The sequence below is a fragment of the Besnoitia besnoiti genome, chromosome IV, assembly GCF_002563875.1.
Source record: "Besnoitia besnoiti strain Bb-Ger1 chromosome IV, whole genome shotgun sequence".
NCBI lineage: Eukaryota > Apicomplexa > Conoidasida > Eucoccidiorida > Sarcocystidae > Besnoitia > Besnoitia besnoiti.
In genome coordinates this window covers 3,254,061-3,274,419 of record NC_042359.1, presented here as the reverse complement: position 1 = coordinate 3,274,419, position 20,359 = coordinate 3,254,061, and the positions used below count along the sequence as shown (strand labels likewise).

Sequence of the window (20,359 nt, the reverse complement as noted above, 5' to 3'; positions counted from 1 at the left end):
CTGAGCTACTATTAGCCTGGCAAATTACTTCAGCGAAACACGTCACTAAAGCCGGTAATTCCAGTGTTTGTCACCAGGCCTCCTTGAAGTCGTGGCGCTAGCAGCTTCCAAAAGTCCAGCCTGTTTTACAATGCGGTGACTGGCGCCGTGAACGAGGCCCGCAGACTAAGTGAGTGTGGCTGCCGCATAGAATGTTCCTGAGAAAAGAGAATCCCTCGTATGAAGATGCCCGGAAGCGCCTGCTGAATCACGCGCTTGCTCTACACTGTACTGCCTGTATCGGTCGTCAGAAGTCCTTGTCTGCAGCTGTACCGCTGAGGCGGCACAGCGTACGTCGGCAACTAAGCAATAGGGGTCGGGCCGTGACACACCTCTGCCTGCACCCGCAGCGGTAGATACTGTCGGGTCTGCGATCGATAACAACCGCAGAATAGACTCATACGGGGAGAACAATGGTACGTGGAACATTTCGGTGGGCGCCCGCCAACGGGAAAGTCGGCCACTGGCGGCACGGGTGTTGAAGCCAAATACGGCACGGCAATATCTGAAGCCTTGCAAACGTATTCGAAAGCCGAAGTGGTGCCGCCTAACACGCCGTCCGTTCCCATCCTCTGGACCTCCCATGATTTCTCCTCTTTTTGTGGTTGAGGTCCCACAGTCGGCGAATAGTGGAAGAAAGGAAAGGAGAGGCCGCCAACTACTCGGCTTGCTGCTAACCAGTGACTGCAGTGGGGTCGGTGTTTGCCATGGCGGCCGAACTAACGGGCCTTCGAGACGAGCAGTGACCTGTTGACACCTGTTACCGCGGAAAACTGGCGAGTCAAAATTAGTGAGCAACGAAGTTTGACACTCAGTGGAGATCAAGGAAGTGTTATCTGCCCTTCATCCGCCAGCCTGCTGGGAACTAGCAGAAACCGCCGAGCGACAAGACAAGCCGCGCTGGCACAGTGAGCGGCTTGTCTGGAGCATCAACTCAGCGAAAAACGAAATGAGTTCAGAGCCTTCTCTAACCGACCAGGCTGGTTTTCTCCCTGGCTAATCGTTTCGGGCGGAAATTTATTTGGATAGATGCACGAGACACCCATTCGGGGGTATTCCTCGTTCTACCGTAGCCGGCAGTTGGTCGCGGGTAAGGTTCTTTTCGCGAACCCACGCTTCCGCCGAGCGTTCCATTCGTTCCTTGTGCCGCGGATGGGTCCGCAGTACAAGCTTCCCGTACAAATGAATTTTAATATGCGCGAAAGGTGCTGTCATCTGCAGTTCTGAAAAGTCTGTGGCAGATCCCGGCTCCCTCAGGCATCCGCCTGCGCTCGCTGTGCTCCAGGTGAATCCGTGCCAGACTCCGCGAGCTGCCAACTCTTCCGACTTCTGCACGCCCGAGGCCGTACAGCTCCTCAGTCCTCGCATGTGTGTCGACGGGATTCATGTTTTCGCCCTTGCTACTGCAAGAGGTCTTCCGCTGATGTGCGAAGTCGTCTATGCAGCCCCGTCTCCCCGTTTCCGCCTTCCTCTGGCTCCCCCGGCGCTATGCGTTCCCGGAGTGCCCCCTCTGCTGTGAAAGCTGCCATTGGCCGCCTGCGAGTCGATTGTTAGCTCCGGCAGTCCGTGCGGCGCCCGCTCGCGCCTCGTGACAATAGACAGTTTCCGCGGGGTTCCACAGACGGCCTCAACACCATGTATGCAACGCAAGATTTAGGCCACAGCACGCTCAAGCGAGGTGGAACCGTGCAGGATGACGGGGACCCCGCGGGGCCTTCTGGGCCGGCAGGTCCCCTGAAGTCCTACTCATCGACAAAGGAGGGGTGGAGAGGGCGAGGGCGCGACCTTATTCGCCGGTTCTGGAGCGTTGTGAATCCAACTTGGTCCTGCACCGAGACGCGACACAGGCTCGACGCGTCCACATCCGCGAAGCTCAAATCGACATACTGGCTTACGCGGATTGTGAGTGAAGGCTAGCCACTGCCGCAGTGGCGTCGAATCCAGCGAATCTCTGAATACGTCTCTGCGGCCGATTTTGCCTCCATCCACAGTTTCTGGGGTGTCTGTGAGGGTGTGCCACCGCGTTAAGCCCGAAACTGTCACTAAGGGTGATCACTCTTGTCAGTGCTTCTCGAGGAGGGCAGGGGAGACCCCAACATCCTTCTATGGCTCATGCGCCTCTGCGTGGCGTGGTGCGGTCCTTGCGATTTCTGTCCTAGCTCGGATTTGGGTGCTGCACCGCGCGCGTAGCTCAGTCTCTCAAGTCTCACCAGCAGTGTATCATCCTAGATGGATTGACATGCTGTCCCAACCGCATTCCGAAAAGGGGGCACGCACCTCGCGGTCGTTCAAAAGGGGGCCCGGGTCGCTCTGTCGTTGCTTGGGGTCGCAGTCTGACCTCGTCCACGGATGTGTCATCCTGTTGGTGCGGGGGCCGGTCTCAGGCTCCGTCGTCAAAGTTCTTTTTCATTTGTGCGTTTTCAGGTTTTCTTGCGCTCCCTGGGCTTTGTTTACTTCTTTGCTTTCCTTGTTGCCTTCAACCAGGTGAGACCCGGGCGATGCTTCTTCGAGAGTGCCTGCCGTTCGAGGCTCTGCGACGGCCTCCTCTGCCGAAAAAACTTCCAGCCACGAGACATACGCAGCAGCGATTGCGTGGTACCACGCCTGTTTCTGCGCCGGGCAGCAAGTCTGCATTTTTTGCACCGATTCTCATGGCCTGCAGGTCTGAAGGTCGTGGCTAAGGGGGTTTGCAGAAGTGACTGCATCCTGCGTTTCGCTGCAGAAACCGTCAAGGGGGGAGGGGTTTGTTGCGACATGGGTCTCTGTCGGGAAGAGGCTGATGCGTCCTCAGCATTTGTGGGTGGTCGATTTCGCATCGCCGCTGCGCGCAGGCTCAAGGACTCATCGGCTCGGATGGGATTCTCCCCGCGACCGACTACGTGCAGACCGTGAAGGATTCGTTCGGGGACTCAGAGGCGTGGGAGCGGGTCAAGGCGTTCCCTTCCCTGTTTCTCTTATTGCCAGCCACAGACTTTTGGATCCACGCCGTCCCCTTGCTTGGTGAGTGTGAGGCAGATCCCTCCGCGGATGCAATAGAGACCGACAATACACTCAATAATAAAAACATTGAAAAAGCTCTCTCAGTCCGCAGTGGACGCTCCTACCACCTTTCGCCGCAAAATGGTGCGGACTGAAAACCGCTGTCATGTTGTTGTTTCAATGAAAGTTTCCTCTAAGCCTATACCCTTCTGTCGTCTACGATCTTCTCTTGCGACAGCATTTCTACGGGGTGATATGGCGGGGGGATTGTGCACATATGCGCGAGCGGCAACGCTGAGTTACGGTTCGTTGCCGCAGCGAATCTTGTGCTGCACTCTGTCCGACCCCCAGGGTTAATCGCGGGGGCAGGTGAAGAGCAAAGATGTTTACCCGTGTGTGGCACGCTACGACACCGTTAGGCCGCTGTCGAAGGCAACGAGGACGCAGTGGAAGCCTTCGCGACCTGCTGCACGCGATCTCCTCATGTTTCGGTTTGCCTCCTGTGGGTTTGTGTCTGTCTGTGCCTGTCTCGCAGGGATGGTAATCTCCTTGTGCATGGTCATCCAAGGCGCAAGCAGTGGCTTCCTTTTGTTTTTTCTCTGGATCCTCTACCAGACGGTGAACAGCGTCGGGCAAGTATGGTTCAGCTTCGGCTGGGAGTCGCAGCTGCTCGAGCTCGGTTTCCTCGCCATCTGGCTCTGTCCGTTCTGGAGTTTTTCGCGGCTGCCTCCGTCCTGGCCTACCCCGAAAGTTTGCATCTGGGGCAACCGGTGGCTTCTATTCAGACTCATGCTCGGCGCGGGCCTCATCAAGCTCAGAGGGGACGCTGCGTGGCGCGACTTGACAGCGCTGGACTACCACTACGAGACGCAGCCGCTGCCGAATCCCTTTTCGTGGTACTTCCAGAACCAGCCGCACAGCTTGCATGCGGCGCAAGTTGTCGTGACGCACATCGTGGAGTGCGTCCTTTCGTTTCTCGTCATTATCCCGTTCCGTCAGTGCCGGCTGTTTGGCGGCGTGGTTCAAATCCTCTTCCAGCTCGGAATTCTCGTATCTGGGAACCTCGCCTTCCTCAACTACATGACAGTCGTGTCTGCCGTCATGTGCCTGGATGACCACTTCCTGGCCTGCCTCTTCCCATACAAAAACCTCTCGCGCCTCCCCGAACTCGTCCAGGGCTGCGGCGGCTCCTGGTCGTGCCCTCTGGTTCAGGCTTGGCCCTTCCGGAGACCCCCGCGGGCTTCCTTCTCGGAAGAAAAGAATGGGGACGAGCCAAGAGAAGCGGCAGAAGCAGAGGCGCCTCTTCTTCGTGACGAAGATACTGGTGAGCTTTGGAATCCGTGAATTGCAGAAGCGTGCCGGCCGCGTTCCTCACGTTGAACCGAACCTGTGACCAGGCCACGTGCGAAGCGTGGCCCCGTGGGCACCCCTCCCCCCTCCCTCCCCCATCCCTCCCCCTCCCTGCAGGGCCAGTCCGTAGTGTGGGGAAAGTCAGGAGAAATCGATGCCCGTGCGGGCTTAAGTCTGCATGTGGTGGGCATCTGAACAGCCAGGTGCCTCTGCTAGATTGGATAGCGGAGGATACAGGCGCATCAGGAGGAGAGTCTGCGGGATCTACGTATTCATCAGCGCCCGTTTCAACTATCGTTGAATGTCTCGGGGTGTCTTGAAGGGCATCTGTTAAAGCTCTCTGAAAGTGTGGCGTGAACGCTTGTCAGGCCTCGAAGGAAAACTTCCTCTGACTGCGAAGGAGGAGGAGAATGTGGATGCGCCGCGGAGTTGCTGCTGCTGGTATCGGCCGCATTTTCTCCGCTGGGTCCGCGCGCTTAGAGTTCCCCGTCGAGCGCGCAAGGAGATGGAAGACGAGATCAAGAGCAACTGGGGGAAAATGCTTTGTGAACTGATTGCGTCGTCAGCAATGCTGGCGTGCATGGCTTTCGTCACGAACCCAGCCACGTCGGCTGTCTGGATGGTGATCGCTGTGTTTTTCTTCGCGATCATCCTGTCGTCGTCGTCGACGTTCTTCACAAAGACTCTGGTTTCCAATGTCTTCGTGGAACTTGTCCTTCTAGTGGTGACCCTGTGGAGCTTTATTTCGCTCTACCAGCACGGCCCGGCTGTGTGGTCTGTCTGGCTGACTGCTTGTCTTTTTACGGTTCTTATTGCCTTCGCGTATACGACACTGACAAACGCCGCACTCATTTTCAAAGTCCATGTCGAAGTCCTACTGTTCCTGCTCATCGCGGTCCTCTCCGTGCCGGTTGTCCACAATCTCCTGTCACCGCACCAGGTAGGCCTGATATTTCGACAGCCTCTTGCGCGCCTTGCGCATCGCTTCAAGTCACTGGCCTTCATGCGTGCCTTCAAACCTAGGTGGGAGACTGAATCGACCTACTGCAAGCAGGACTGCTATCTCTGTGTGTGTCATGGGGGCCTCAGGTTATGGACTCAGACCTCGGGAATCCCTTCTCCCTGGTCAACACTCACGGAGCCTTCGGCTCCATCGCGAAGGTACAACGTCGAGCGTACTCTGTCGCTGCTGCGGAACCCAGAACAACTGAAGCTAGACGCCGTGCTGCATGTGCAGACAGGGGTTTTCACGTCCATACTACAGAACCAGTTTTGTATGCATTGCAGTTGAATTCAGCGCTTGGACCTTGACGGAGTTGTTCCCGCTCAGGAGTGGAAACTACTGCGGCTCTCTTCGCGGAACGCTGCGCAGGTCACGCTGCATGTCCTCTGAGGGGTATCATGTTGACTGCGCTAGTCTTTCGGTTTTTCATTTCAGGAGCGCTACGAACTCATTATTCAAGGCACGAATTCAGCATCCCCGGTAAGCGGTCGATGGGGGGAGGGGGGTATCTGGCGTGCGATTCGAGGCACAGAGACGTCCCTCTAGGCCTCCGCCTGCACCGGACAGGGAGGAGTAGCTCATTCTGCTATTGGAGGATTCTCCGAAGGAAGCTCCTGCGTTGAAATGGGATTTTCAAGGTTCGCGTTTACTGTCTCAGTCGGCTGCTTGCTGGGGGGGCGCCTCGAGCGGGATGAAGGGCTCTGGGCTAGGATACCTCTTCAGGCTTTCTAGGCACTATATACTCGTGTGGTGCTCCGGCAGCAAAACGCGGATTTGCTTCTCGTCCCCCATGTTGTGTATTTCAGTCGCCCACGAAGATACCCCTCACCCCCTTCCCATCCCAGAGCAGTCGTAGAACAGGTAGCGAACGGTTTTAAGAGCGTTTTTTCTGTTCAGGACCATGATGCAGAGTGGCTCAACTACGAGTTCAGGTGCAAGCCCGGAAACCTCTATCGGCGGCCCTGTATGGCCGCGCCCTACCACTATCGACTCGACTGGCTGATGGTGAGAGAGACGCGTGTGCCAAGGACCGGGGCACAATTAAGTGGAAACGTTGCCACTTAGCGACCTGATGATGTAGGACAGCATCCTGCCGAAATGCGCTTCGCATTTTTTTCTGCCAATTTGCGACGGGGTTTCTAACGATACTGGAATGCATGTGCGTCGGGCGAACTGTACCGAGTGTGTATCCAGTGAGACTTTCTTTTGTGAGAGCAAGACAGGGGCGGCGCGACTGGTCGCCCACATAGGCCGGCGCTTCTTCTCGTTGGACTCTGTAAAGCCTTCACTGTAGATGCAGGAGCTCACCAGCGAGTCCCATCTGTGGTCTGTGGCGTGTGCACGGAATTGGAACTGCTGTTCACTAATTAGCCACAACGGCGAACTGGGGGGCAGAATCACTTGAACATCTTCGTTGACGTGCTCTCCTCATGCGTGCCTACACCTTCTACAGTGGTTCGCAGCCACGGGCGACCTCGGCACGGCCGACGGGAACTCCGCGTGGTTCTCCCGATTTCTCGTGAAGCTTCTGGAGGTATGACAAGTCGCTGCGAATCCACCGGCGGCCCTTTTCTCTCTGTGTTCCTGTGCGGCGCTCGCCTCCGCAGAGTCAGGAGGCACTCTCGGATCGAGGTTCGCGAGTCCTATGAAGCGTGCTTCATTGATGAGTTTCGCAGAAGGGGTCTATGGCTGCCGCAGAAGTGCTTCGCCGCTCTTGTGACCAGCTTCGCATCAGGGGCTTGAGGTTTCAGCCGCACGGCGGAAGGTGTCTTCGGCGTCGCATGCGGCTGCGGTCTTCCCGTTGCATCGAGCCCTTTGACACGGAATAAGAGCTAGGCAGTGCAGCGACTGTATGTTCAATAACGAAGCAAATCGTCCGTTGTCTTCTGGACCAAGCCAAAGGTGATTCGCGCTGTCTGGCCTGTTGCTGTCCGCAGAATTCGAAAAGCGTGACGGGGCTGCTGGCTCATAATCCGTTCGACGGCTCTGACCCGCCAACTGCATTGCGAGTTCTGCGAATGCAGTACCGCTTCACCAAGCGACCGGCTTTCGGCAATGGTGGGATAAAAATCCTAGACCCTAAACCATAAAACCGGCTCTCGAGCTCGGTTCTGCGTACTACCATGGGTGCAGATGAGTTTCTGCCCTGCGCAGTAAAATGTAGTCAGCTGCTGCATTATGGATTTTAAGCTCTAAACAGGCCTCCATGAGTGTGGCCTGCTGCCTGCGCATGCTGCTCTGTTGTACCGACACGAACTGTCTTTCGCCCGGTGCTGCAGACAGCCCCCGTTGATGCCCACGTGGGCTGCTGTTACAGCTAGCCGAGTCCTCGACATGGAGCCCGAAGCGTCCGTGGGAGGATCGCGCCTGGCAGACTCAGCCTTGTGTAAATGGCAGCGCATGTGGGCTCGGCTGGACTTCGCGGTGTTTTCGGAAACACGCGAGTGCGTTGGAGTGCTTATAGCATCGCGCTTGGGTTTATCATCTCTGCGATAGGAGTACTTGTCAGCTTCTTGTGGGGGATATATACTACGAGTTAGATAACAGCTAGGTTCAGATCTTAGGCTTTTGTGTGCTGGCTCTCTGATATCATCTGCCTTGGATTTCAGGGCCCTGGTGGGAGGTCGTGCCGCAGACCGAAGAAGTTTTCGTTTCTCCCTCGCAGGTGCCGGGGGCAGCTGCGCATCTGAGCGAGCAGCTGGAGATCCTGCGCAGACGCGAAGAAAGCCGGAGACGGGAGGCGCGCATGCGGCAAGAAGCGGAGAGACGAAGGAGAGAAGAAGAGGCTTTTGAGCGGCGCATGCGGTGGGCGAGGGAGGAGGAACAACGCCGGAGGCGCGAGGCCGAGGAAGCAGAAAAACAGAGACTGGAAGAGCAGAAGCGACAGGCGGCAGAAGAGAAGCGGGCGCGTGAGGCGGAGGAGGCACGAAGGAAAGCCGAGGAAGAAGCGCAGCGGCGTGCAGCCGAAGAGGAGCTGAAACGAAGAGGGGAGGCAGAATCTAGAAAGCTGGAAGAGCAGCGCGCGGCAGAGGTCGCGCAGAAAGAGGCCAACGAAAACGCGCTGAAGGCCGCGGAGGAAGAAGAGAAAAGGCGGAGAGAGGAGGAGCTCGCTGAGGCCAAAAGGCAAATGGAAGCGCGAGAAGCAGAGGAAAGGCGCCGAAAAAGAGAAGAGGAACAGAGGCAACAGGCCGCGCGCGTCGCGGTGGAAAAAGAGGCCGAGGCCGAGCGGAAAAGGCAAGAAGAGGCGAGAGCAAGAGAGGCAGAAAGGGCAGAACGAGAGAGGCTAAAAATGCTTCCTCAGGCGCACCGAGAGCGTCGCGGCGAGGTCCACGTGGCTGCAGAGACGCCCGCCAGCGGTGGCGGAGTGCCCCTGCGCTTGGGGCCTCTCCTTCTGAGCCGTGTAAAGAAACGGAATCTGCTAGCGTAAGCCGGAGCGACCTCGAAATATGGCCAGCGGCGCATTCTACAAAGTGCCAAATATGTTTTGTGGAAGGGCTGACCTGAAGGCAACGCTCACGATCACATCGGGAAGCTGTAAAAGAGAGCCCCGTGGGCAGCTCACGCGACCAACTCGGCGCGACGCGTGCTGCGGTCAGTTGCCTGAATGCCAGAACCAGAGGGGCCGGCTTTTTATTAAGGATTTTTCTGGTGGAGCTCTGTCACCATCGTGTCTGTCGAACCCTGGCTTACTTAAGGTACGTTTGTTGAGAGCAACTTTTTTCTTGCAAGCGGGAATATCAACGAGTGTATGGCTGACTGGCTCTTGGCTCTTCTTCTTTGCGCGGCGCTCAGGGGACGACTGAATCGTCCCTCTCTCGCTGTTTAGGAAAATGAAACATCGTGTGCCGCTCTAGAGTTTTGTGTCTAGGGAGGCTGTCGCAAAGCCACAGCAGCGGCATACGAAGCAGCTGCACATGTATCGTGTTTTCGCGCATGCCAACAGCTTGTATCAGGAGTCGCGTTTTTCGGGGTCTGCTATTCCGTACTGGGATGGCACGTAAGCCTGCACTTGGGATATATATCATCTTCTTCGTTGGATGCGGCTACTCGAACAGAGCTACGTGAGAACAGCATCGAGTCCAGTCTACAAGTTGTGACGAGGTCGAGCGTATCCGCTTTCACGGATGGTGGAAAGGGAGCAGCTAGCTTGCACAGCGCGAGTCTCACTAGGTGGTTTGTCCATCAGCGGCAACGCATGATGATGCCCGGAGTGCGGCGCTTTCTCTCGCATTCATAGGAAACTACCAGAAAAGTCACGACGGCAGGCAGACACAAAGATACGGAAAACAGCGGCGAGAGACGCGTCAGGCGCAACAAGTGAGGTCCGCCGCTGATACGAGTAGGCTGGCTCTGCGCAGAAGGGTAGCTACACCAAGCTCAGTTGAAGAGACTGGGTAATCGATGGCGTCAACAAAGCACACGCCTCTTTCTGTAGCGAAAGAAGCATTTTCCTAGGTTTATATGAACTACCTTTTTCTGGAGAGTGTATACTGCGAGTTGGACTACTGGTTTATATCTTGAGGGTCTTTGTTCACCGGACCCAAGTTCGCTTGTGCTTTTCATGACCAGCATGTTAAGTGCATTAGCAGAGCATACTTAAGATGATAACAATTGTGAAACGTACGCTCACGCACTGGAGTTCCCCGAGGCCGCTGGAGCGTGTGTGCCGGTGAAACGAGCTGGCCGTCAATCACGTTCGGGTACACGCTCGCAAGGGAAGGATCCAACACGTCTGTTTCCCCAACGCTATTGTTAGGGGCATCAGCCTGAGAAGCAAGAGACGCATCATAATTATTTGTGTTGAGAAGTCGATACTTCTGTCCGTCACCCCGTCTCGTCGGTATTCGATGCTTCCTAGAAGAAGCCGCGCCGCGCGGATTGCCACCGTCGATGTCACCCTCCGCCGTTTCAGTGACCCCCCCTATTGCTGGTTCGTCCATCCACCGCTTCCAGCTTCGGCTTGTCCTCTAGCAAAGGCCCTCACTCACCATCTCCTAGAGAGGATACCCGAGTGGTAACGGAGGAAAATGCGTACGGCATCGTGGCGGATTTTGTCGCAGAGGCAACGTCTGCCGGAGTGGACTGCTCGCCAGCGATCCCGAGCTGAAGTTGGCTGGTCACATGCAGAGCAAACATGCACACGTGCTCTCCAGTTCGAAGGGCAGCTTAGCGCTTCCAATTCATATGTTTTCGTTGAGCGGACGCAGCTCGCCTATCGGCATTTCGGTCATGGTCAGGCTCAGGGCCGCACTGGATGTCACATTGCCGATGGAAAAAGAGTCGCAGCGAGCGCGCTTTCCGTGCGCGCACGCTGACCGGAGCTTGGCGGCTTCATTCAGGAAAAGCGACGACAGAGGCACAGTTTCCCATCTTCTAACGATTTGTTTTCGACGCGGCACCACGTCAGTGTAACATTTCTCCCATACGTACCGTCGCGACTTCGGTGTGCTGCCGCTGACGATCCGGTTTCGCGGCCACTGCAACGGCAGCATGTGATGTGGTGTTGAGTCGACTGCCCTTTTTGTATGTGAATGTTCATGGGTTTTCCTTTTCAGATGTTGCGGTTGCTGGAGCTCTTGTCTGAATTCCGGTGTCATGTCATGCTTACTATGTGTGCTGCGTGAAGTTGCCTCATCCCCGTGGCTTCTCTAGCGATTTTGCCTCCTGCAGCCAGCGCTCTCCTGTCAGCAGGAAGGGCGGCGCCCACCATGTACCGGCGTCTAGCAAACCATTTGGTAGGCAGGCAGCGACCTGGCCGCACTGCTCTGATTGCAACGAAGAGTTCTAGGAGTTTGCCGGTTTCTGCAAGTCACCGCGGAGCCGCCACCGGTGATTGCTGCTCTGTTTACAGGGGAGGATACAGTATTCAGTGCGCAGGAGATGGATCGCCGACTGGAAAGGGCAGCACACTGGCTGGGAATGGACCTATGAGTTCTTCTTATCACAGCGGACGCTTTGCCAGTTCCTCTCTTTCGCTGAGTCGAGCGTCTTTGGCGGCAAGCCGTGCCACTTCCCACGCGAGCCGATGGTACAGGTCGTCCAGCCCGGGGCCTTCCGTCCCTTCAAAGCAACTATTTTCCACGTCCTTGGCAGAGATCGAGTCTCAGGAGTTGGTGGAAGCGCTGGTCGCATACGATACAGGACAAGTCCAGCAGTCGTACCGGGACTTCCGGCGAGTGAGGGGGGCGCTGGAACGCAGCAAGGGGCAGCCACTCGAAGACTGTGTCAAGCCCCTGGTTTTAAGCTGTATCTACACTGCCTTGTTCCGCTCGGGGGAGTACAAAGAGGCGAGGCGCTTCGCTGCAGAAATATTGCGTGTGTCGAACGGTCCCTCATCTCAGGTAATAGGAGATGCGGCAGCGGTATGCGACATTCGAGCGGCGCTCGAAGGCGGCAAAACAGCAGAAAATGGCAAGTTCGGCGTCGAGGAATCTGTGCTTCAAGGGCACTGGGAGGATTGTGGAGCGTCGCAATCTCTCGGTCGGCCCTCTCGCCTGGTGGAGCTTCACATTCTTCAGACAGCGATGGCCGTCTACAGGAGAGGAGCGGCGATGGGCGGCAACGGCGAGAACTGGGAAGCAAGAGAGGGCGGTGAGGGGGAGATAGCGGTGGGTCTTCCTTCGTCTTTTTTCGAGTTGATGAAAGACTACAATCGCTTCCTTTTGAAGTACGCTGCATCGCAAACTGAGCGGAAACCGTCGGACCCCGGAGCAGATCCCGATGAGCTGATGCTCACGGCGGAACGCTTCGCGAAGCGAGCGTCTTTGTTGCTTGAACAAAACATAACTTTCCTCAGCGATACGACTCCGTTTGCTGACCTCCCGTCTTCTCCGAGCGCGCCTCAAATCAGTGTCGGGGAACTGGCTGAACGCATCACGAGAAAAGAGCTCGCGGCTGAATTTATTAGGGGGATTACACTTCTCCACACGGGCATGGGGACGGCGTTGATGCGAGAAGCGAACGTCTTCGCGTCAAACTACAGCGGTGCGGCGCAGAGGCTGCACGAAGTCGGCGAGAAGGTGCTAAAAGACGGGCTCGCACTTTGCAAGAAGTATGCGTACATCAAGGCCAAGCATATACTGCCGTGGCTGCTTTCCTCTCTCGCGACGTCTTTTTCGCAGCAGCTTGAACCGGTTCTCAGTGAGGGACTTTTTCGATCCTCGTTGAACGAGTTTACTGCATCGACCGGTCTAAGTGTCCAGACGTTCTCCGCCGCTAAGGGGGCAGCAGCCGGTGGCGGCGAGGGCGCGAGCAGCGGAACGCTGACGGCTTATCCTCGGCAAGCCGAGCTTGACGATATTGTGGAGTTTGGCGTTACGTGTTTGCGATACAGTGATTTGCTGAAGAAGTGGGATGGCCGGGAGTACGAAGCTGAATTAATGAGAAACGTTGCGAGGAAGGCTTTGGGTATTAGAGGCCATCCAACATCAGGTTGTGCGCTCTGGGACATCCCGGCGCGTTTGCATGTATTTTCTCTTCTTTGGAAACCGTCCGTGTGCCTGGCGCGACCACTTCTGGTGTATGTCGCGGGGAGGGACGGTAATGAGAATTTCATGGATGGCAAGAATCTGTAGTGGTTTTTGAGGTGCTCCATTGCCAAAACATACTGGTATATGTGCCATCTGGGGAATCACGCATCACTCGAACAGGAGGCTATGTGCGAGTCAAGTGTGCACGATGACTGACTTTTCTACATCGATATGTGTAGCGTGCTGCGTGTGGTGCATTCACGGGTAAACGAGAGTCAAGGGTACCACACGCCAGTTGCTTACTCCGGTGTGCGGCGGAGCTGCACGCGTGTGTTCCTTGACTGTGACAGCAGTCCAGATTGATTACCTTGAAATGTGGGTAATCTCTGCATCGTGCTTTTTTGGACAAATGCCGTGAATCAGCGGCACATCATACATTCATTTGGACACCCTGGGAGGGTGCCCTTGAGACATTCTCTCAAAAGTCTACCACATCACTGGAGGAGCCTTTCCCAATGATGTGCGGAAATACCGCCGTTCAAAAGCAGCACGTTAGAAAACGTTCACGAAAAATGGAGCGTTGACTCTATGGAGCACACAGGTGTGCACGGCAGCAGGCCTTTCGTATCCGCGCTCTTTCCGTTTTTGTGCACATTTGTGCGTCGACACTCTAACGTTGTTTCTCAACGCAGAAAGCCCGCATGTATTCGCGTTTGCAAGCTGTTTGCGGGAAGCACAAAATGTCACACAGAGAAATATGCAGTGCATTATCCGTTTATCGAGCGCGGAGACACGTTTAAGGAGACGCCTTCAGGCTCACGCTAGCGGTCCGTCACCTAGGGGTTCGACGTTTGAGGTTTGGGATGCCGTTCGAATGTTGAAGTGCCCTTCGGCAGGCAGCTTGAGAAGTGTCTGATTGTAAGCAAGCCCCGGTGGGCATCCAACAAGTTAAAACGCCTTTACGGGCTTCACTGTGTTGATCGGGAATGCTGGATTCTCAATTTTTCCGCTGGTGCGGTAGCCTTTACGGGACTAGTCTTGACTGACGGAATGTTTTGTGTTGATCAGTGTTGATTTCTTGTGTACTGGAGAGCCCGTTCGGTATACACGTTTCAGAGCCCCGTAGCTGATGTCAGTCGTCTCCGGCATCACGTTCGCTAACTTTTCTGCAGTCTATCGTCCCCGATCTGCAGGCGCCTATCGTTGGGGCAGCAGCTTTTTTGAACACGCTAGAGGCCCCGCGCCAAGGCCGGCAGCAGATTCACCTAACATGTTGGCGGCAGCGCCGCCCTTGTTAATCATGTATATTTTTAATTGTCCCGCGTTCTCACAATTACCGCTGCCAAGAACAAAAAGGTTCTAAGTGCGGCAAAACTCCATCAGGTAGCATGTACGCGGGATTCCTGGTCGTTCATCACCAATGACGAAAGACAGTGTGCCCACTCAGCAAAAATAAAACACTGCAGAGGTCCGCAGTCTCAAGAACGTTCGGTATTTTTCCACAGGAGAGAAGTCTCTGTCTGAAAGCGGTTGTCTGATTGTGTGCCTTGCTTTTTTCAAACACATTCTGCTCCATGGCGCCCACCAGACGCCTGTTCGCCGTTGCTGCAGGGCTCCTCGCCCCGATCTCACTGGCGGACTGCTCTTCATTTTCCGAACAGTCACCTGATGACAGGGTGGAGGGTGTGTTGAACTCCCTTTCCCTACTTCGAATGAAGGCTGCGTTTCTGGAGCCCTCTCAGGACGATCCGCATGAGTCGCTCTACTCTCAGTTTGCGCAGAACGGAGCTGTGATGATTATCGACTGCCGAATGGGCGTGCAGTCTGCGGACACTTGCATGCTTCACGGTTTTTCCCATGAAACAAGAGTTGCGCCTCAGCATTCTGCCGCTGGTTTCTATCGCAATGCAGGCTCCACGAGCACTGACAGTCCCGCTGCAGTGACGATCTCCGCTTACAAGAATGGAGAAAGGGTCTTTGAGGACGAGTACGTGAAACAAAGGATAGGTGAGGATCTGGCAGAACAAGCAGGCGAAATCTATGCGCTCGCCGAGCGCGCAGGTCTTCTTGAGGCGGGAGCCATCGGCGGTGATGCGCGTAAAAAACGCGCCATCAAAGATATGGCGGAACGCTCGAACAAGTTTTGGACTGAATTAGCGCAGTTCTTCGTAAAACAAAGACGCTCCGGAGAAGCAGGCAGCAACGGGTCCCATGAGCCACATAAAAAGAAGTCGAGACGCACGCATGGTGGGGAAAACCACATCGCCGAACAAGACATCTCACCCAAGAGTGGATCAACTGGGGCGTCAACCGCCACACCTCCTGCTGCTACTCGCCCAAACCTACCATCCACTGCGGCCAACTTACAAAGCGCGATTCCGAAGGAAGTGGAAGCAGGAGGGGAGTTTTTGGCGAACATTGGAAGGGCTGTTGCCTCGCAGGTCTTCGCGACTCCTGAAGAGATTGCACGGCAGGCAGGCCTCTCATTACCGTTCTCATCCTTAATGGGCATGGTCCCTTCTTCGTTCCTCCAGACGGGAATGAATCTTTTTGGGGCACCGCAGCTCTTGACTGCGCCAATGGCGATTGGTTCAAGCCTTCTACTTACGGGTGGTGGTCAGTCAGGCTTTCCTTTCTTCCCTTTCAATCCCGGCACTCTTATGACATTGATGCAAGATCTCGAAAGCGGTGGAAGCCGGCTCCCCTCCGCAGTCCCGACGCCCCCGCCTTCTTCCTCGGACGTGAAAAACCCCGAGTTCAAGGACGACGACATCGACGCGGCTATCGACAACTTTGCAATGACCGAAGCCGATTTGTTCTAGGGAATGCAATCGAGAGACTGATGCTTTCATGTGACCCACAAAACGGAGCAATTCTGGACAGATATGTGTGCTCGTAAACGTGCATCGTCGTCATTCATTGCCTAGGCGAAGTGAAGGCACACACTCTTGGTGATACAGTAAGTAGATACCATCTGCCCTACATATCTAAGCTGGATGCACGCCAAAGTGTATCGAACGTTTCACTAAAAAAAGAGGGAAGCATCCGGTACCGGCGTGTTGGGGGATACTCGCGACAACAGTACCATATATATTTCCTGTCTGTGCATCTTCATAAGGGGTAGCCAGGTGAGGGTACGCATTGCGCACAGGTAATGTGTTCCTCCTGAGAGGTATTGTGCTAGGTTGCTTAAGCAATCTGACTGAATTTGGTTTCTCGTACTATGAAATTAAGTCCGTACGGCTGAACGGTATACGAAAGCACTCGGGCGCTGAGACGCAACACGCCCTCTCTTCCTCCCGCACTGGAGTTGAGTGTTACCAGAGATTGAGGCTGACTGCGCTGCGTCGCTGTAGGCAGTTGAACTCAGCCGAAACACATACGCTAGGCGCCTGTTGGGTACCCTAGGCACCCTTTTTAATGTCTGTGAGAGCGTCGCCTGCCGAAGAAAACGCACGCATGCGCTCGAGCGCACCCCCGCTGGGGGGTGTGCCAAGCTGCCATTCGCTGCGCGGTACTCCAGCAAGTGACGGCTACTGATTACCCAGAAACAAACCGCACTAAACTGTAGACTAGGTGAAATCGAACCTTGAAAGTAAGCCGCGCATTCGGTCCGCATTCACAAATTGTCAACTTCATGAGGAGCCTTTTCGGGTGGCAGAGAGAAAGCAGCACAGGAGCAGCCACGAACACTCAGTGGAAGCCCTTCTGAATGAATTAGCCACACGGGCACCCGCAGAGCCGCTGAACACTTCGTTTTATAGGGTACTATCCGACTTCGAAAATGCTAAGTGTCTTTCCATCGGTGTAACTGTCTAGGGCGGGCGGTCAGCACCACATTAAACCCTGCCAGTTGTGTAACCGCACCTCCGGAATCCCAAACGAGGGCAGCTGGATGCCAGGGCGCGTCTGCGTGACCTAATGGCTCTAGGGAAATGCGAGACTGATCGTTTTCGCGCTTCATACGCAAGTCGCCCTGTCCCTCGTAGCCATGATATCGTAATGTCAAATGGCCGCTGTCCAAAACAAGCCAGCACACTGTGCTACACGGAATTCCTTCACCGCTCAGTGTCCCCAGTGTACCGGTACGTAGGTTTTCGTCCCCTCGCAGCGCCCAGTCAGTCTCCGGTACCGTGAAGCCGAGAGGAAGGCTCACACACACGCGACTGGACGAGGGTCGCGGCAGCAGGTGAGACTTGTCGAAAGGAGAAGCGCGTTTCGTGACCCGGCAGAATTAGACGACCACAAGGAGCGGAAAACTACGAAACAGTCGTGCCGAAAGAAAACTAGCGGCAGCTGCTGATTTTTTTTTACTCTCGGTCTCCTCTGCTTCTATCGGTTCAGTCATTCACACACGAACAGCCGGTCGTCGCCAGAAACTCTGCATCTCCACGGTGAACCAGCAACAAGTCTTGCCAAGTGCGAGTTGTGCGATACTAAAAGCTCCCGTGAAGAGAAAGGAGGGTTTACAGAATGGGGTCTAGCGGTAGCCGCAACTTAATAACAGTCTTATGGGTCTGGTGGGCCGCCCTCGACCCCTATCAGTTGTCAGCCTCCTTCATTGTCAGCGTCGCCATTGCCATAGCTGCAGGCTGCAAATACAGAACAACTCGAGGAAAACAAGCAAGTCGGTTTGGATCAGTGAACTGTACGCGAAAGGAAACGGTGCTGAGTATACCCCTGCTTTCCGTGGCAATCAAGGCAGACTGCCCTACCAACAACCGTTAATATCTCTGCATCTCATGCCCCTTGTCCCCCTGGATGCTTTGCTTGTAGTACACCACCACCCACTGGACTGCTTGAGACAGCTAAAAACGTTGGATTTTGATGTCCTACTACATTAAGATTATTCCATATAGGTTGTGTTCTAGGCACTATTTCTTGGAAAAAGGACTTCCAAACCGCCAATATATATTAGTACCAGAAAGATGAGAGTGGCTTACGAATGTCTTGGCGCCCCCTATGAATCCAGTGGCGTGGCAGTGAATGAAGTCGGAGGACTTCATATTCTCCGCGTCTGTGGTGTGTGCGTTGGCGAGAACGGCATTGCCCAGTTCGCTGTCGCGCAGACCTCGAAGTTTCTTTGACAGAGGCAAACGCGACTTGAACAATTGATCCTTCTCATTCACTGCATACACTCGCCATCCTTGCGTAACCCCGTCCTTGATGTCAGGGTAGAGGCAGTACAGAATGGGGGAAGTCAGATGGAGCTCGTCTTCAATCTCATGAAGGTGCTCCTGAAGCAACACAAACCAGCCTCGTATCACTCCATAGAGGCAAATGTGAAACCCGATACGGCGATTGCGGACAGCCAAAGGTACGCTTACGTGCTGACTGGGTCGCTACCCACCTCCAAGCTTCACTGTTGGAAGTGCGCCGAGTTGATGACGCTTTCTCCGCGTTCAGGCTATCCAGGCAAACGCCCGGTGCCGACCTCCGTTCCCCTCCAAACACGCAAAACTAAGCGACTGAATAGAGATGTCGCGTCACTGGCTCTCAGCAGGCAGCACACTGAAGAGCTTCATGGAGAACGGACGAATAGGATCCGTCCCCCCCTCCCCCCCTCGGTCACATTCTCTCCATCGCTGTTTTTTTTTCTGGCACTCGGACGTCTGCGTCAGCCGGGCCAGCAGATGGCTTTGGAACGTATCGGCCGCAGCCCGTGACGAGCGATTTGCAGAGATACGGGATCCTACCTGGAACGGGCACCACTTTTTCAGCTGGATGATTTGGCCCGAGGGGTGGATAGCGGCTCGCTCCTGAATGGCGTCCTCGACGACCTGCCTGGCGGGGAGCCACACGTCGACGATGGAACTGACGGCGTCTTCAAACTCCGAATCGACGATTTGCATGGCCTTCTTGAAGCCGGCGACCTCTTCAGGCGACCCGCCTTCGACGTCGGCGGGGTAGAGAGCTGCCTCTTCCGTGCGAAGGCGTTTCAGATTCGGCTTCGCCTGCAGATCCTCCAAGTTCCAAGGCGGGTAGCAGCGCGACACGCGACTGCTGAGATTGGTGCTGTCTTTATAAAGCAGCGGGCTCCCATCCGCCACAATGGACACGCCGTTGTCGTTGGCGTCCACGGCCTCGACGAACGACGTGTAAAGACGCTGGTACACGCACTCGAGCAAAGTTGGGCATGTCACCCCTGAAAGCGAAATCCAGGAAGCCAAACATGTGGCGCCTCACGCCGTGTTGCTCTTTCGCTTATTGGGAGATGATCAGAGGCATCCCCATACATCCGTGAAGCAATGCTTCTGCTTCGTGGATCAGCGTCAGCGGCCGTGGGAGATCTGACAATTCAGCGGGCAGCGAAGCCCGTCAAGCAGGCGGGAATCTGGAATGCGTGCACCACGCACCCATAGAACGCACTGGCTGCTTTTCCACATCACCTCTGTCCACATAATCACTCCGCTGCAGCGTGGGACCCTCTTTTTTCGGCAGAGATGGAGGAGAGCTGGGGAACGGATGCACCTGCTTGCCGCGAGACACTGTCGACATACTTTTTTGTGTGCAGCGTGCGTACCAAATCGGTGGCGCAGCACTTCTTTTCCAAAGTGTTTGTAGATGAGGCCGGCGCTGCTGAGTTTGGTCACGGCTTTCTTTGCCGGCTCCTTGTGCCCGTTCGTCGCGGCTACGTCTCCTGAAGCAGCCTCGTCCTTTCCAGCGCCTTCTGCGTTGCCGTCGCAGCCAGCCCCTTCAGCGGCTTCTGGCTGAGACTTTGGACCCTCGTCGTAGAAAGTTGCGGTGAAGCTCTTCTGGTGGTGATCGAATCGGCGCTTCTCGGGATCGTATTCCGCGCCGACGTCCACGAGGATATCGCAGGTGGCGAGCACTGCCGGCTCTCTAGATCGCACCACGCGGGCGTTCTGGTACTCGGGCAAACTGAGAAGCATCGTGGTCGCAAACACCTCGTCCAAGTGGAACCTGAAGCGGGCAACGACGGGCACACACACACGCCACAAGGTCGCTGGGGGGGGGGGGGGGGGTGGGGAGCGGGGGTTCTCTCAGATGGCCTGCGACGAACAGAAACAAAGCCCAGCGGGCGCCTCAGCTCCAGTCTGCGTGCCGCCGCGAAACGATAGCGAAAGCCGCATCGCACGGCTGGCAGGGAAAACCAGAAAACTACTTGCACGTTGTCAACGCAGGCGCACTCCACGCACGGGGCTTACGGTCTCGAAACCGCAGCGCCTCGCTCAAACCGTGAAGAAAAGGTGAAGTGCCAAACGCATCGCAAATTTTGCGTAAGCCCCTGGGAAGCAAAGTGCAAAAAAAGGGGACTGTCTTTCTGGAGGCAAGAAGAAGTCAGCCGCGTTCGCCTTCCGCGCAGCTCCTCCAGTCGGGCCGCAGTGTCTATCCAGGTGGGGGTGGTATTTTCGAGGGCGCTGCAAGAGATCCAGAACTCTACGAAAAAGCAGGAATCGTCTCACTTGCCGCTGTGCGTGCCGATGACCGGGCGGCGAGCTGCGTCTGCTGAGGCCGTCATTGCTGCTGCAAGAAAGGAAGCCCTGGTGCTTAGCGG

At 55.7% G+C, this 20,359-nt stretch overlaps 4 protein-coding genes across 4 annotated transcripts; 3 read left to right on the top strand and 1 right to left on the bottom strand.

Moving 5' to 3' along the window:
- Positions 1–1,674: 1,674 nt before the first annotated feature.
- BESB_055800 (rhoptry protein ROP14) lies at positions 1,675–8,798 on the top strand (the record flags this gene model as incomplete). Its single annotated transcript, XM_029364015.1, has 11 exons — positions 1,675–1,941; positions 2,464–2,523; positions 2,871–3,039; positions 3,554–4,342; positions 4,737–5,308; positions 5,458–5,529; positions 5,807–5,851; positions 6,269–6,376; positions 6,825–6,905; positions 7,309–7,429; positions 7,981–8,798. 11 exons carry the CDS (start codon positions 1,675–1,677, stop codon positions 8,796–8,798), a joined length of 3,102 nt encoding a protein of 1,033 aa, XP_029219938.1.
- Positions 8,799–11,079: 2,281 nt separating this feature from the next.
- Positions 11,080–12,945, top strand: BESB_055790 (uncharacterized protein; the record flags this gene model as incomplete). Its single annotated transcript, XM_029364014.1, has 1 exon — positions 11,080–12,945. One exon carries the CDS (start codon positions 11,080–11,082, stop codon positions 12,943–12,945), a length of 1,866 nt encoding a protein of 621 aa, XP_029219937.1.
- A 1,469-nt stretch (positions 12,946–14,414) lies between these two features.
- Positions 14,415–15,662, top strand: BESB_055780 (uncharacterized protein; the record flags this gene model as incomplete). The annotated part of the gene is made up of 1 exon (XM_029364013.1): positions 14,415–15,662. One exon carries the CDS (start codon positions 14,415–14,417, stop codon positions 15,660–15,662), a length of 1,248 nt encoding a protein of 415 aa, XP_029219936.1.
- A 1,719-nt stretch (positions 15,663–17,381) lies between these two features.
- BESB_055770 (putative GAMM1 protein) lies at positions 17,382–20,323 on the bottom strand (the record flags this gene model as incomplete). Its single annotated transcript, XM_029364012.1, has 5 exons — positions 17,382–17,432; positions 17,784–18,077; positions 18,537–18,985; positions 19,364–19,764; positions 20,268–20,323. 5 exons carry the CDS (start codon positions 20,321–20,323, stop codon positions 17,382–17,384), a joined length of 1,251 nt encoding a protein of 416 aa, XP_029219935.1.
- Between the last annotated feature and the right edge of the window lie 36 nt (positions 20,324–20,359).